Source organism: Sceloporus occidentalis, unplaced genomic scaffold (assembly GCF_023333645.1).
Source record: "Sceloporus occidentalis isolate IW3139 unplaced genomic scaffold, rSceOcc1.0.p SCAF_3, whole genome shotgun sequence".
Taxonomy (NCBI): Eukaryota; Metazoa; Chordata; class Lepidosauria; order Squamata; family Phrynosomatidae; genus Sceloporus; species Sceloporus occidentalis.
The window spans coordinates 72,332,798-72,345,007 of NW_028316983.1; the positions used below are offsets into that span (position 1 = coordinate 72,332,798).

General features: G+C 40.0%; 1 protein-coding gene across 3 annotated transcripts in view; it reads left to right on the forward strand.

Moving 5' to 3' along the window:
• Nucleotides 1-12,210, forward strand: part of CCDC17 (coiled-coil domain containing 17) — a 48,863-nt gene that overhangs the window by 18,555 nt on the left and 18,098 nt on the right. For all 3 annotated transcript variants that reach the window (XM_089514995.1, XM_089514996.1, XM_089514997.1), the window contains exons 12-18: nucleotides 990-1,205; nucleotides 3,046-3,268; nucleotides 3,700-3,810; nucleotides 6,023-6,180; nucleotides 8,806-8,847; nucleotides 9,991-10,135; nucleotides 11,083-11,175. In XM_089514995.1, the coding sequence (XP_089371121.1) occupies nucleotides 990-1,205; nucleotides 3,046-3,268; nucleotides 3,700-3,810; nucleotides 6,023-6,180; nucleotides 8,806-8,847; nucleotides 9,991-10,135; nucleotides 11,083-11,175 (988 nt within the window). The remainder of the gene's footprint in view (nucleotides 1-989; nucleotides 1,206-3,045; nucleotides 3,269-3,699; nucleotides 3,811-6,022; nucleotides 6,181-8,805; nucleotides 8,848-9,990; nucleotides 10,136-11,082; nucleotides 11,176-12,210) is intronic.

Here is a 12,210-nt window from a genome sequence, read left to right on the forward strand (position 1 = left end):
TCTGAGATCATCAGGAAAGACTCTTTTCTCTGTCCCACCAGCATCACAAGCACAGTGAATGGTGACATGAAAGAGAACCTTCTCAGTGGCTGCCCCTATATTCTGGAACTCCCTTCCTATAGAGGCCCAAATGGCCCCCTCCTTGTTTTCCTTCTGTCAGCAGACTAAAATCTTTTTATTCAGAGAAGCTTTTAAAACAAAGTTTTTAAAGAATGGGCTAGAAAATGCTGTATCATTTTAATTGCAATTTTAAGAATAGCTTTTTAATTGTATTATATTTTTTTACCGTATATTCATATAGAAGCTGGCCTCATGTATAAATTGAGGTCAGGTTTTGGGGCCAAAATTGTAGATTTTGATATGACCCATGGATAAGTCATGGGTACAATTTAGGGGCACGTAACAAAAGATGTAAAGGACAAAGCAAGGGCATCAGAAAAGCACCAGTCGCCATACACACACACTGTCCTTGCAAATGCAACATGACTTTTGAATCTCTTTAGCAAACCAGCAACAAACACACACACACACACACACACACAAAAACACACCCTCTTTCCTTGCAAATTCAGCAGGACTTTTGAATCTCTCTAGCAAACCAACAGCAGACACGCACATAGTCTGTCTTCTTGCCTGGGCAGTGCTGCCAAAGTAAGGAGAATGGGATAGTGGATGGCACTTCTCTTAGGAACTTTCTGAGCAGGATTATTGTATTGTCCCATTTACAAGTCGACCCAGGATTTTGGGGTCAATATTTTGGCATACATTTTTTGACTTATAGATGAGTACATACCGTAACTAGAGTATGAATTGTTTTAATGTTTTTAAAAGATTGATTCTATTTTAAGGTGAAATTTTGTATATTTTTAATTGCCTTCTTTTAAATTGTGAGCGACTTTGAGTCTCAATTTTGAGAGGGAAAGGAAGATGTGAATAAATATAACAACAACAGTACTACACAAGTATGACACATTCTCCTGTTTTTGCAGGTCTGGTTTTGTGATATTTTATGATTTTCTCTTGGGCCTGGATCCCACATTTTATCAAGTTTGCCTTGTCTCTGCCCTGTACCGTAATGGACAAGAGTTGGGCAAGCCCACTCCACTGCCCATTGTCTCCTCAGATATGGGACAGTCTCCACAGTATGTCATGGATGGGCAAAGAGGGTGTTGTGCCATCTTAGCAGCCAGGCAGCCAGTCCCAAGGTGAGTGTCAATGGTTGGCTTTATTTGTTTTTTGTTTATAAAATGTATATTTGTTGTAATTTGTCATGAGGTTGGCTTTGACTTGTAGTGATCCTATGAGTGAGAGATCTCCAGGAACAGTGGTCTTCAACAAGCTTGCTCAGGTTCTGCAAACTCAGGGCTGTGGCTTTCTTGACCAAATCAATCCATTAGTGATGTGGTCTCTGACTTTTCCTTCTGCTTTTCCCTTTACCAAACCTTATCATCTTTTCCTGTGAGTCATGTTATCTTATTATATTTGAAAGTACAATAGCCAATGCCCAGCCATTTTGACTTAATAATAATAATAATAATAATAATAATAATAATTAATTGTATTTCGCTTTTTCACAAAGGAATCAAAGCAGATTCCAACAGTATAATTAAAACATCAAACAATTAAAATTACAGTCAAAAAACTCCCAAACCCCAACCCTCCCCCCAATCATAAAAACAGTGATCAACCCATAAAAAGAGATTAAACATCCAAATTTAAAACTGTCCAATAAGAATACACTAAAATTTTGGGCAGATTAGCGCAAGAAATGAGGGGGAGATGGGAGGATGAGTTAGACTTTGAGTTAGAGTTCAGGCATCTTTTACTCTTGGACCAACTTATTTGACTTTTTGGCAAAAATTATCTTTCTGGCAAATAAGGGGCTCTACAGACCACCCCTTTCCTGACCGGATCAGGGCTGCGGCAACCTCATGTTGTGGCCCCAATCTGGCCTTTGGCAGGCACAAAAAGGAGCCAAAGGGTGCCATAGCCATGGCGGTGCAGCTGTATGGCATCCTTTTGGCCCTGCGTCATCTGGCCGCAGCGTCAGAGGCACGCCATGATGCTGCATGCCATCTGAAGCGATGCATGGCATCATGGTGCCCTGGGGACGGTGTCAGGTCTATATAGGGCTGGAATAGATCTAGCAAATCTTGTACCACTCTTCAAATGAGTTGACTCTTTTTATGTCAGTTTTCTTCATTTTTTAAGGAGCCCTGGTAGTGCAATGGTTAAATGCCAGTACTGCAGCCACAAAGATATGAGTTCAATCCCAGGACTCCAATGTTGACTCAGCCTTCCTTTTGTAGGTCAGTAAGTTCCCATCTTGTTGGGGGCAATTGACTTACAGATTTTAAACCATTTAGAGAATGCTGAGTTTACTATTAAGCAGTATAAAAACATAAATGCTATTGCTAAATGCTAAATGCTATTCACTGTCCAGTTTCCACAACTGTACATAGAAGTCGAAAATACTATGGCATGGATTATTCTGACTGTTTATCTCTTCCAAAACTGTGTTCAAATCAAATATAGCTTTGCCAACACATGGGACTGATGGCTAAGAGAAGCATATACTTCTGCAGTTGTTTAATATTTGTAAAGTTCCAACAGTGTCCTCCTTGGCTATCCATATGGTGCCCTCTTTCTTTCAGTTTATTCTGGGCTTGATACGTTACTTTGTTTTTATTATGAAGTCTAACTATGTTTTAAGAAAGAACCTTTTGAGAGCCTTGTCCTACTTTCCCTGGAGTATAATGTGGTATCTAGTTTCCCATTAAATGCTTTATTTCAATTCAACTTTGCACCTGACAAATCCTGCCTCTTCATAGTTAAATGAGTGTCATCTAAACAAAAATAGCCTCTACCACTATAGGTTGTGAAGCATCCCTAGAAGGCCAGAATTTGGCAATATTACTTTTTAAAAGCCATACTTGTTATAGGATTCTGGGAGTTGTAGTCCAAAAAAGTAAAATTTCCAAGCTCTGCAACTCGTTCAATCTCAGGATGTTGGTGTAGAGTTCATCTGTCTTAATTGCTTTTCAGAATCCTCCCTTCAACTTCTATTGACCTTGTAACTGAACTGCAAGCCTCTGGAGGCTTTGATGCTTATGGGCTAGAAATACAGAACTTGGCTCCCCGAGGATGGGCCAAAATCAAAATTTTTGACCAACTGCATCAAGTGATGAGTGGGCGATGGAAGGTACCTATCCGGGTGTTTCCTGTAAAGCCAGGCCTTACTGTGGAACAGATGAATGGTGTGCCTCAGGTAAGGACTTTCAATAAAGATCAAAGTAGATTCTCAAAACAGGATTCTTACTGGTAACACCTCTTTTCTGTGCAGCATTAAGAAAGCATCCTGCTGTTTGTCTCAGGGAGGTCTTGATGAACCATTTATTTCAGTTCTTCATACTGAGTTCCTCCATTCTCTGTAGCATCTCTTTTAGGTGACTATGATCTTAGACAGTTTTCCACTCAAATCCTCTCCACTTAATAAATATTTTCCCAGAGTAACAACTTACAGAAGGGTAGCCATGTTAGTTGCAGCACAAAAACAACACTATTGATGTTTTTCCCAGGATGATGACTAATTCTCAGAAGACTGAAACAAACCAAAATTATTTCAACCTCTCATTGACTTGTGTTTGCATATCTTTTAACACTCATCTAACTAGAGCTGACTTTGTTTCATCTCCACAGGTTGGCAAAGCTGAGCTTTACTTGCGACTAGTGAATGCAAGAGATGCTGATATGCAGTCAATGGCTGAGATCCATCGAGGCAATGCCGCCCTGTATAAATACCCTCCTACAGTGAGTGGCACCTGCCATTTTTGCCTGTCTTGCTTTTTTATGTCTCCTTGACAGAGTTAGTCTGGGATGCAGGTGAACTCCTTTTGTGGAATATCTCTGAGCCTTATTCTATGTATAAGGAGTATTTGGAAGGTTGACATACCAATTGTGGTGGTAACCATACCTAGGACAGACACCAGAGACTGGTATTGTCTTGCATCTAGTGTGTCACAGATTTATTTATTTTATATCCTCCCTTTCCCACAGTATGGTATCCAAAGCTGCAAGCCAAGGTGGCACATTCCAGCAGGGATACTCCCATCCTCTTCTTGGTTTTTGCCAGGGTGTGGAAATAATTCATTTTAAATATATAACAGCGATTGAAGAAAAAACCTAGTGGTTTAAACATTAAAATTTCAATGTCTATGAGCTTATTTTTAAATGATAATTAATGTTTCACATTACTCTAATTAATCACGGCAGTTTTTGGAAGAAATATAGAGTGGGGCAATATTTGTCCATTTTTTAGTCATTTAAAATTAATTCTTTGAGTATACATACATTTTTAATTTTTTTAAACATTTTATCATTAGCAACTTTTCTTTTAACTACTTAATTTCAGTGTGTTCACCTTAGTGCTAATGTTTCCAGACTCTGCTTTTTTGCTATATGTTCTCCTACCCTGTGTCAGGAGGCAAACGAGAAGTAATAGGAGTGAGCAGGAACCGCGTCCATCTGTCTTGCCTTCTCTATTTAGATAGTGGTGAAGATTGGGAGTAAATGGAGAGGGGAAAGTAAATGGCAGCAGTGATTGCAGTGAGCAGGAATAGATCAATTCAAGAAAGACCGCACACTGTGAGGGTATCTTGCCCAAGCTTCCCCTCAAAATGTGGAACTGGATAGTGGTGTCCATATAACTTGTTCTTTGCTGGTACAGCAGAATATTTTTACAGTTACATATACAGCCTTACAACTGATTACCAATGTGGGTCAACTGGGTGAATGGTCAAGACAGAGACACTTCAGAAGATTTGGTTGAACATCTAGTTGACATTTTAGGCACATAAGTATTAGTGAGAGAGGTCTCCTGCTTCCCTCTTGATCTTAAATAGTTTTGTAAACGAACATGCCTCTGATGCTCTGTTGGGTTAAAGTATTGCTTGAGGCTAACAGGTCATGAGTTTTGCTAGGGAAAAAAGTTACTCTCCTTTTGGGAAGGATGTAAATTCTTTTAAATAGCTTTAGCTAATTATTGAACAGAATCCCAGAATGATATTTCTGAATGCTGTTGGTATGGTGTGGTGTATTCAAATTCCCATCCTGCTGTTCCATTGTTGTTGGTTTCAGGAGAGCTTGGCAAAGTTATGTTTGGACTACAACATCCAGAATACCCAGGGCGCTCTGAGCATTGTAGTCCAAACAAGTAACTTTTCAGGTTTGGGGCAATGGAAGATCTCTTGGGAGTATGTAGTCTATATATAATCTAATGCCCTCCAGATGCTTATATTTATAGGGCGCAAAACTGGAGAAGGCTGCTGTATGGAAAATTCTTTATCCATTTTCCTTGGGATGAAAAGTTATTGTACTTCAGTTATTTGAAGAAAATGCAGTATTCATAAGATATCAAATGGAAGCAAGACAATTTGAACAAATGGCAGAAGATGGATGACAAAGTAACACAATGAGGAGTTATTAGAAAGATGGATGACAAAGGAGTTTATCAGACAAGGGAAATTGGAAGTATAATCCAATGGCAATCTGAATGCAATCATGGGGTTTAGCGTTATTGCGTGATAACCCACTACACGCAAATTCAGGCAATGGGAAGTCAGTCCGAACACAATTGTGTGGTTTCACGTTATTGCGTGATAGACTGCCACATGCAAATTCGGGCAATGGCATGCTATTTTTGGGCAATGGGAAGCCAGTTCGAACGCAATGTGCATACACGTAATTGCACTAAACTAGCGACTTTAAGTGAATGCGTTCTGGCCCCACTTTCTTTTCATTCAAATTTAAGAGAAATTCCTCCCCTTTGATAAACTCCAAAACATCACAATGAGGAGTTATTAGAAAGGTAGCTGTGTTGCAGAAAAATCAAGGAGTCTAGAATCAGGTGGACTGAGGTCTTACTTCACAACCACCCAACAGCTGTATCATGGTCCCCTTGCTTTTCTTGGTATCTGTCACCTACCTGCTTTAATTCTGCTGTTTCTTCTTCTCACAAATACAGGTGTGCAGTTCCATAGCACCTTCTACAGACTTCCCTCCAGCCCAGCGCTCTTTTCACCCTGCCTCCACCAGCCTGTCCTTTTCTGTCCCTCCTTACACTGGTTTTGTTGACCCTCCTCCAAATCAGGAACAGCCCCTCCAACACCAATCCAATGAAAGGTGAGGAAAGTGGAAGACAGCCATCTTTCTCTCCACTCTCCCATTCTCCCTCAAAGACTAAGCTTTCCTGCTAATAGGAAATTAATCAGCATGGAATCATTATTGTTTACCCATGTATCTTTGTATCTCTGTGTGCTTTGGATTACAATGGCTTAATATAAAAGGGTAAGATTAGCACCTCTAATCCACCAGTATTTGTGATCATTTTCTGCTTGATCCAAAGACTTTCTTTAAGGGTTTATTGGTGTGTGGCTCTGGTGGTGGTAAAACTCAGATTGGGTGCGTTCATTCATATAATCTATTCCCTGAAAACATCACACATTGCGGAAATGCTCCATCAGCACATCAGAGAAAGATTATAGCCAGTGATGTCTATAAGTGATTACAGTAATCTAGGGACCCTTTAACATTACACAATTATAGTGCTATGATTCCATTTCAGTTGGCATGGCCACATCCTGGAATTTACAGTTCAGGGAGAGGTCTTAATTTCTCAGCCAAACAGCCCTTACTGAACAGCAAGCCTAAGGATTCCATAGGATGCAGCCATGGCTGTTAAAGTGGAATCATAGTGCTATTATTGTGTAGTGTGAAAGGGCACTAAGGTTCAAATGCTGATCACATGTTCTCCCAACAACTTTTATGGTGGTGGGTGCCTGTTTCTCCTGACCTTCCAGTATTGCACTATAGCAACACACTAGATGCAGGAGAAATCTTTGTGGCTCTACATATGTAGTTGTTGAATGATTATTATTTTCCAGATTCTCTCTTCTTGTGTGTACATCCCCACCCCTACCAGATTAAATACATTTACACATTTGTGGTGCATTAGTTCATAGCTGTTAACTAGAACAGAACCTCCAGTCTTCATAGGTGTTATTCACCTCACATCACTACATGGAGCTCAGAAATTTTACTTTTTGTGGGCTGCATGTTCCAGGATTCCCCAGCCAGCATGTGCAATTTCAGTGAGGGATAACAGAAGCAGTATAAATTGGCTGTGTATTCAGTGGCTGCTGAGCTGGTTAGTGACTCTTCCAGCTGCAGGCTGAATTTGCTTAACTTCTTCTTTGACATGGTACCAGCTGAATCCCTTTTTCTATACACAGGGTAATCACTATTCCTGTCTCTGTGCAGAGAAAGGACTTAGGACTTAGGAGTCTGTAGGAGAACAGGTCTAGAGAAAGAGAGAGGCTCAGGAGTGTAGCTGTGGTGGTGATGGTGGGGAATTAGGCCATTGTGCCTCTCAAATATGAATTCTGTCCACCCCAATTAAATTTTCCTTCAGTCCTCAAATTTCTAGGTTTTCAGAAACTTAAAACTTCAGTTAAAAAAATACTAATACACCCAAAGAAAAAGGGCAGACAGTAGTTATCAAGGGAATGCTAACAGTGAATATACCTAAAGTCTTACAGATGGGAATAATTTTAGATGTCTCACTTTCTGCAATGCTACAAACCTGGGGACTGAAGGAATATTTCATCTCAGGCAGAATATTTTATTGGGGGGAGGGGCAAAGCCCTCATTTTGCTTTCTTTATAACTATACCCCTAGAGAGGCCTATCTCCTTGACACCATCTGGTCCCTCAGGAGGTTTTCCAGGAAGAGTCTAACCTGGCCCCTGGACTGTATATTGTACCTTACTCCTGGTATAGGAGAAGCCAGCCACAAGGGACGTTATCAGAGAAGGGAAATTGGAAGTACTGTATAATCCAATGGCAATCCGAACGCAATCATGGGGTTTCACGTTATTGCGTGAGAGATGATCACACCCAATTTCAGGCAAGCTATTTTCGGGCAATGGGAAGTCAGTTGGAACGCAGTTCAAATTCACGTAAATTTGCTGAGCTAGCGAATTCACGTGAATGCGTTCTGGCCCCACTTTCTTTTCATTCGAAATTAAGAGAAATTCCTCCCGTGTGATAAACTCCAAGGTGTCTTTTACCTTTAGCCTTTGCTCATGTTTCATTTAACAGCTACACATTATTTTCAAATGGTGTTGTTCCATATCCACATGCTTCATCAGTAATGTCAACTCAGATACAATCTCTCTTTATATTGAGCCATGAGTCATTCAGTTTCATTCCCATGTCTGTGCTGATTATTTTTGTTTCTGCATTTTTGTTCTAGGATATTTGATTGAGAAAGAATGGTATATGTTCTTCAGTCATATATATAAGAAAGGAGAGTATATATGTATAGTACCTGATCATTATTTTTTGTCATTCATCTAGATTATCTCACATCAGCCTCCAGTTAGTGGTGAATGACTTACTACTTAATACCACCCTGTTTTGCATGTTGTACACTTGACAAATAGTTTGTAGATGTAATATGCTGACAGTTCCCCATATCTTTTAAGAAAAATACATAACAATTGAATCCTACCAACAAGATTATTTTCTTTTCACTTACTTTTCTGTACATCATACTTTACTTATCCATATGATTGACTACTCCTAACATTCCTTCTCTGCTTCCTAATACCTAGGTGAGTAATGTTTGAGGCTTCTTAAAGAAATAATTTTCTGATCTTGGTATTGCAATCTGTTTAGAAGTAGCAACCTTCTTCCTCCCCTTCTTCATTTTTCCTGTCTCCCACTTTCCCGGCTGTGACACTGGCAGCACCAAGATACCAAGAAGAAAAGCTTCTCTGTATCCTTCCAGGTAAAGACTGAGTACAATGTGTTTTATTCCCTTTATTATGTCAGTGGGATGATGATCTCTCCTATCTTCTCCCAGCATAACTGTTGAAATAGAAAAAAGTGGTCAGAACTGCCTGGCTTGCACAGCCCCACAAGCTGATGATGCAAAATATCATTCTGCTGCCTAGAGAAGGAGCTGGCTCACAGGATCCTCTTGAACAAATTATATGCACCTAGGGTAACTGAAAGCTAGAGTCATTACTGGATTTAAAAGACCTAGGACCAAAGCCTAAGACACAAATATGCATTTTTATTTATTTATTTATTGCCTATGCCATCTTCATTATTAATGTAAGTTAGCTATAGATCTACAGTTCTGGAATATAGATTCAAAGCTAGAACCCAAAGAGGCCAGGCTCAACAACACTCTTGCCCAAAATCTTTTGACATTATGTAATAATAATAATAATAATAATAATAATAATAATAATAGATTTATTTCTAGTCCGCCCAATCACGAAGAATCCGGGTGGGTTACAACAATAAAATACAACAAATTACAATAGAGTTAACAAATCAAACCCTAGATCTACCATGTAGAATGAGATGATCTGCAATCATTCTGCATACTGGACTGGCATCTGAATTTTACTTCAAGGATGGCACATACTGGTCATGTAGGGATCACTGCTTCAAAAGTAGTGGTTATACTGAAATGTGGGTTGGTGTAGCTTTACTGAATCAACTGTAACAGTCCTGTATACCATATAACTCTGTCCTCTAATAGAGCAGAATAGTCGGGGGAATCAGAAGAACTGGCCAGAGAAGGATGGTGCTACTGCCTCCTCTCCCCAACCTCCCCTACATTCACTGCCTCTAGTGATTGCCTAGCTCTGCCTAATAGTAGGACTGGCCACAAGATGGATTGGACTCTGGAAGTCACATTGGTTCAAAAGCAGTGGTAGTTGTGAGGTAATCTGGGTCACTACTGCTTTATCAGATCAAATGAGATGTAGGATTTACTTTCATTTGAATTAAGGTCAACTGCTTAACTAGCAAATTTCTTCTATGGTGGGAAAGTGATATTTGTTCCCAGTGTGGAAGAATGCTGCATGCTGTTTCAAGGGAGATGTAGAGTATGTTAATAGCCATCTGATTATTTTAGAAGAAGTGAAACAGCACTCCAGAGGCCACAACATCAGCATCAGAAAGAAAAAGGACAATTGGGGTTCATCCTTGATAGAGTGAAAGATGCCCCACTTGGAGATGGGGTCATCCGGCTGACAGGTTACCAGCAGAAAACTGGTCAGGTAGGAATCAAATGCTACTCTGTCATTAGACCCACTGTGGTATAATGGTTAGTGCCCCATCTAGGAACTGATATACCTGGGTTCAACATTCCTGCACTCTTAACATGATTATAGGGGAAAGGCTTACATGCTTTTCATGAAAAAGCCCTGACTAAAGCCCTGGCACTGTCAGGTAGGACTGGGGGAAATCCTTGTCTGAAACCTTGAGCAACCACTGCTAGTCAGTGTACACAATATGGAGGTAGATAGAGCAAAGTTTTGATATGTTGTGAGGAAGTTTTCTGTATTCAAGGTAGCTAGGAGCTTCTTAACTGTGGATGAGAGCTATGTAACCTGCTCTGGTGGACATTTCTGAAAATCAAGGCTGAGGCCACAAAGAAACTGTCTTCTTCTTCCTATAGCACAGAACTTATCAACTGAAAGGGACTGGTGGGTCATTCTACCCCAATGTAGCAAAATCCCCTATGACTAAATAAAAACATATAGAAGACTTCAGAGTCTTCTTTACTTCTTGCAAGCTCCTGCCTAACCCAGGGCAGTATATATAGAGAAATTTAAGATAGCTGAACCTCACAGTATATGCTAGGACTATAATATCCTTACTATTCAAAAGCCAGTCATTCTCTAGATCAGTGCTTCGTAAGCTATCTGACATGGGGCACTAGCAAGTTTTTTTCCCCTCAGTGTCCTGGGAACAGGGACATTATTCATATAATTGATTACAAGTGTTTCTTTCCTGGAAACTTGCCACAGACAAGCAGTCAATAGCTTGCAGACCAGCAAGTGGTCCACAGACCACCCCTTTGAGTAGCATTGCTAGGTTATGTCATAAGGAAAGCTAATAGAACCATTCAAAAGTAGAAAATGTTTGCATGTAGTATAACACGTGAAAATAACTGAAATTGGGACATGAATCACATTTAAAAAGCAACAATGCTTTCCTCTAGGTGATTGCCACCAGGGATTCAGGACTGAATTACTTCACTAATTCCATCAGATCCAACATCAAACATGGCTACTTCGTGTTTGGAGAGCAAGAGGTACAGAATGGTATCCTGGACAGAGATCATTAAGTTTGCAGATGGGGAATTCAGATTCACATTCCTATTGTGAACTGTCTGTAGGCAAGTTATTGTCTTTCAGGTTTAACTTATGTCAAACACTGGTTTTGAGGCCACTAACAGAAAAGACAAACTTAAAACATGACTGATCAGGTTGCAAAGGAGATCAAGATCCAAAGAAGTTGGAGGAAGCAACAACATACATGTGGTACCTTTCCCACAGCACTGGGGGCAATTATCTCACAGGTATAATTCAGATGTAAACACCTGTCACATCCAGGATTAGGTACAGATGCTTCATCTAGGTGGATGGAATTGCTGCCCACACCTCATTATCATAGAAGCACAGCTGCCATTTTCCCCAGCCTGAAACATGCAAAGAAATATCTGTTTGCCTTATCCATACAAAGTTCCACCTGCCTGCCTGCTCTCCCTCTTTTGCTCAACAGCATCAATGCCAATTGCCCTTGGACAGTTCAGTGAAATGCAAATAGTGCATGTGAGGTATTAACTGTGTGCACAGAGGTTTTTTTTTTTATGGCACTCAGTAGTTCTGTTTGGCAACCCTGTATCCAGACAGTCTACATTTCATCAGAAAATTCCAGGTGATCATGATTCTGTGACAAGAATAATCTCAGTACATGTTCTTTGCTGCCTTCAGTCCCTATATTGGGAAAAAGATGGGATATAATAATAATAATAATAAGAAGAAGAAGAAGAAGGTGATGATGATGATGATGATGATGATACACAAATGTTATGGGCTGCTGCGGATGAGATGTTTTGTAAACAGTTTAATCTATGCTAACTGCCCTAGTTCTGTAACCCTATATGAAAGATTTATGTGAATATTGCACCAATACCTATACTGTACTAGGCACTCTTTGTCATAGATTCAGCATCAGCAGCTTATGAAGGGAAATAGCTTCAACTTTTGGGGTTGCCTGAGTTCCTGTCTCTAGGATGTTTTTATTGTTATATGCAAAACATGGGTTTTGACTTGTCCTATGATAT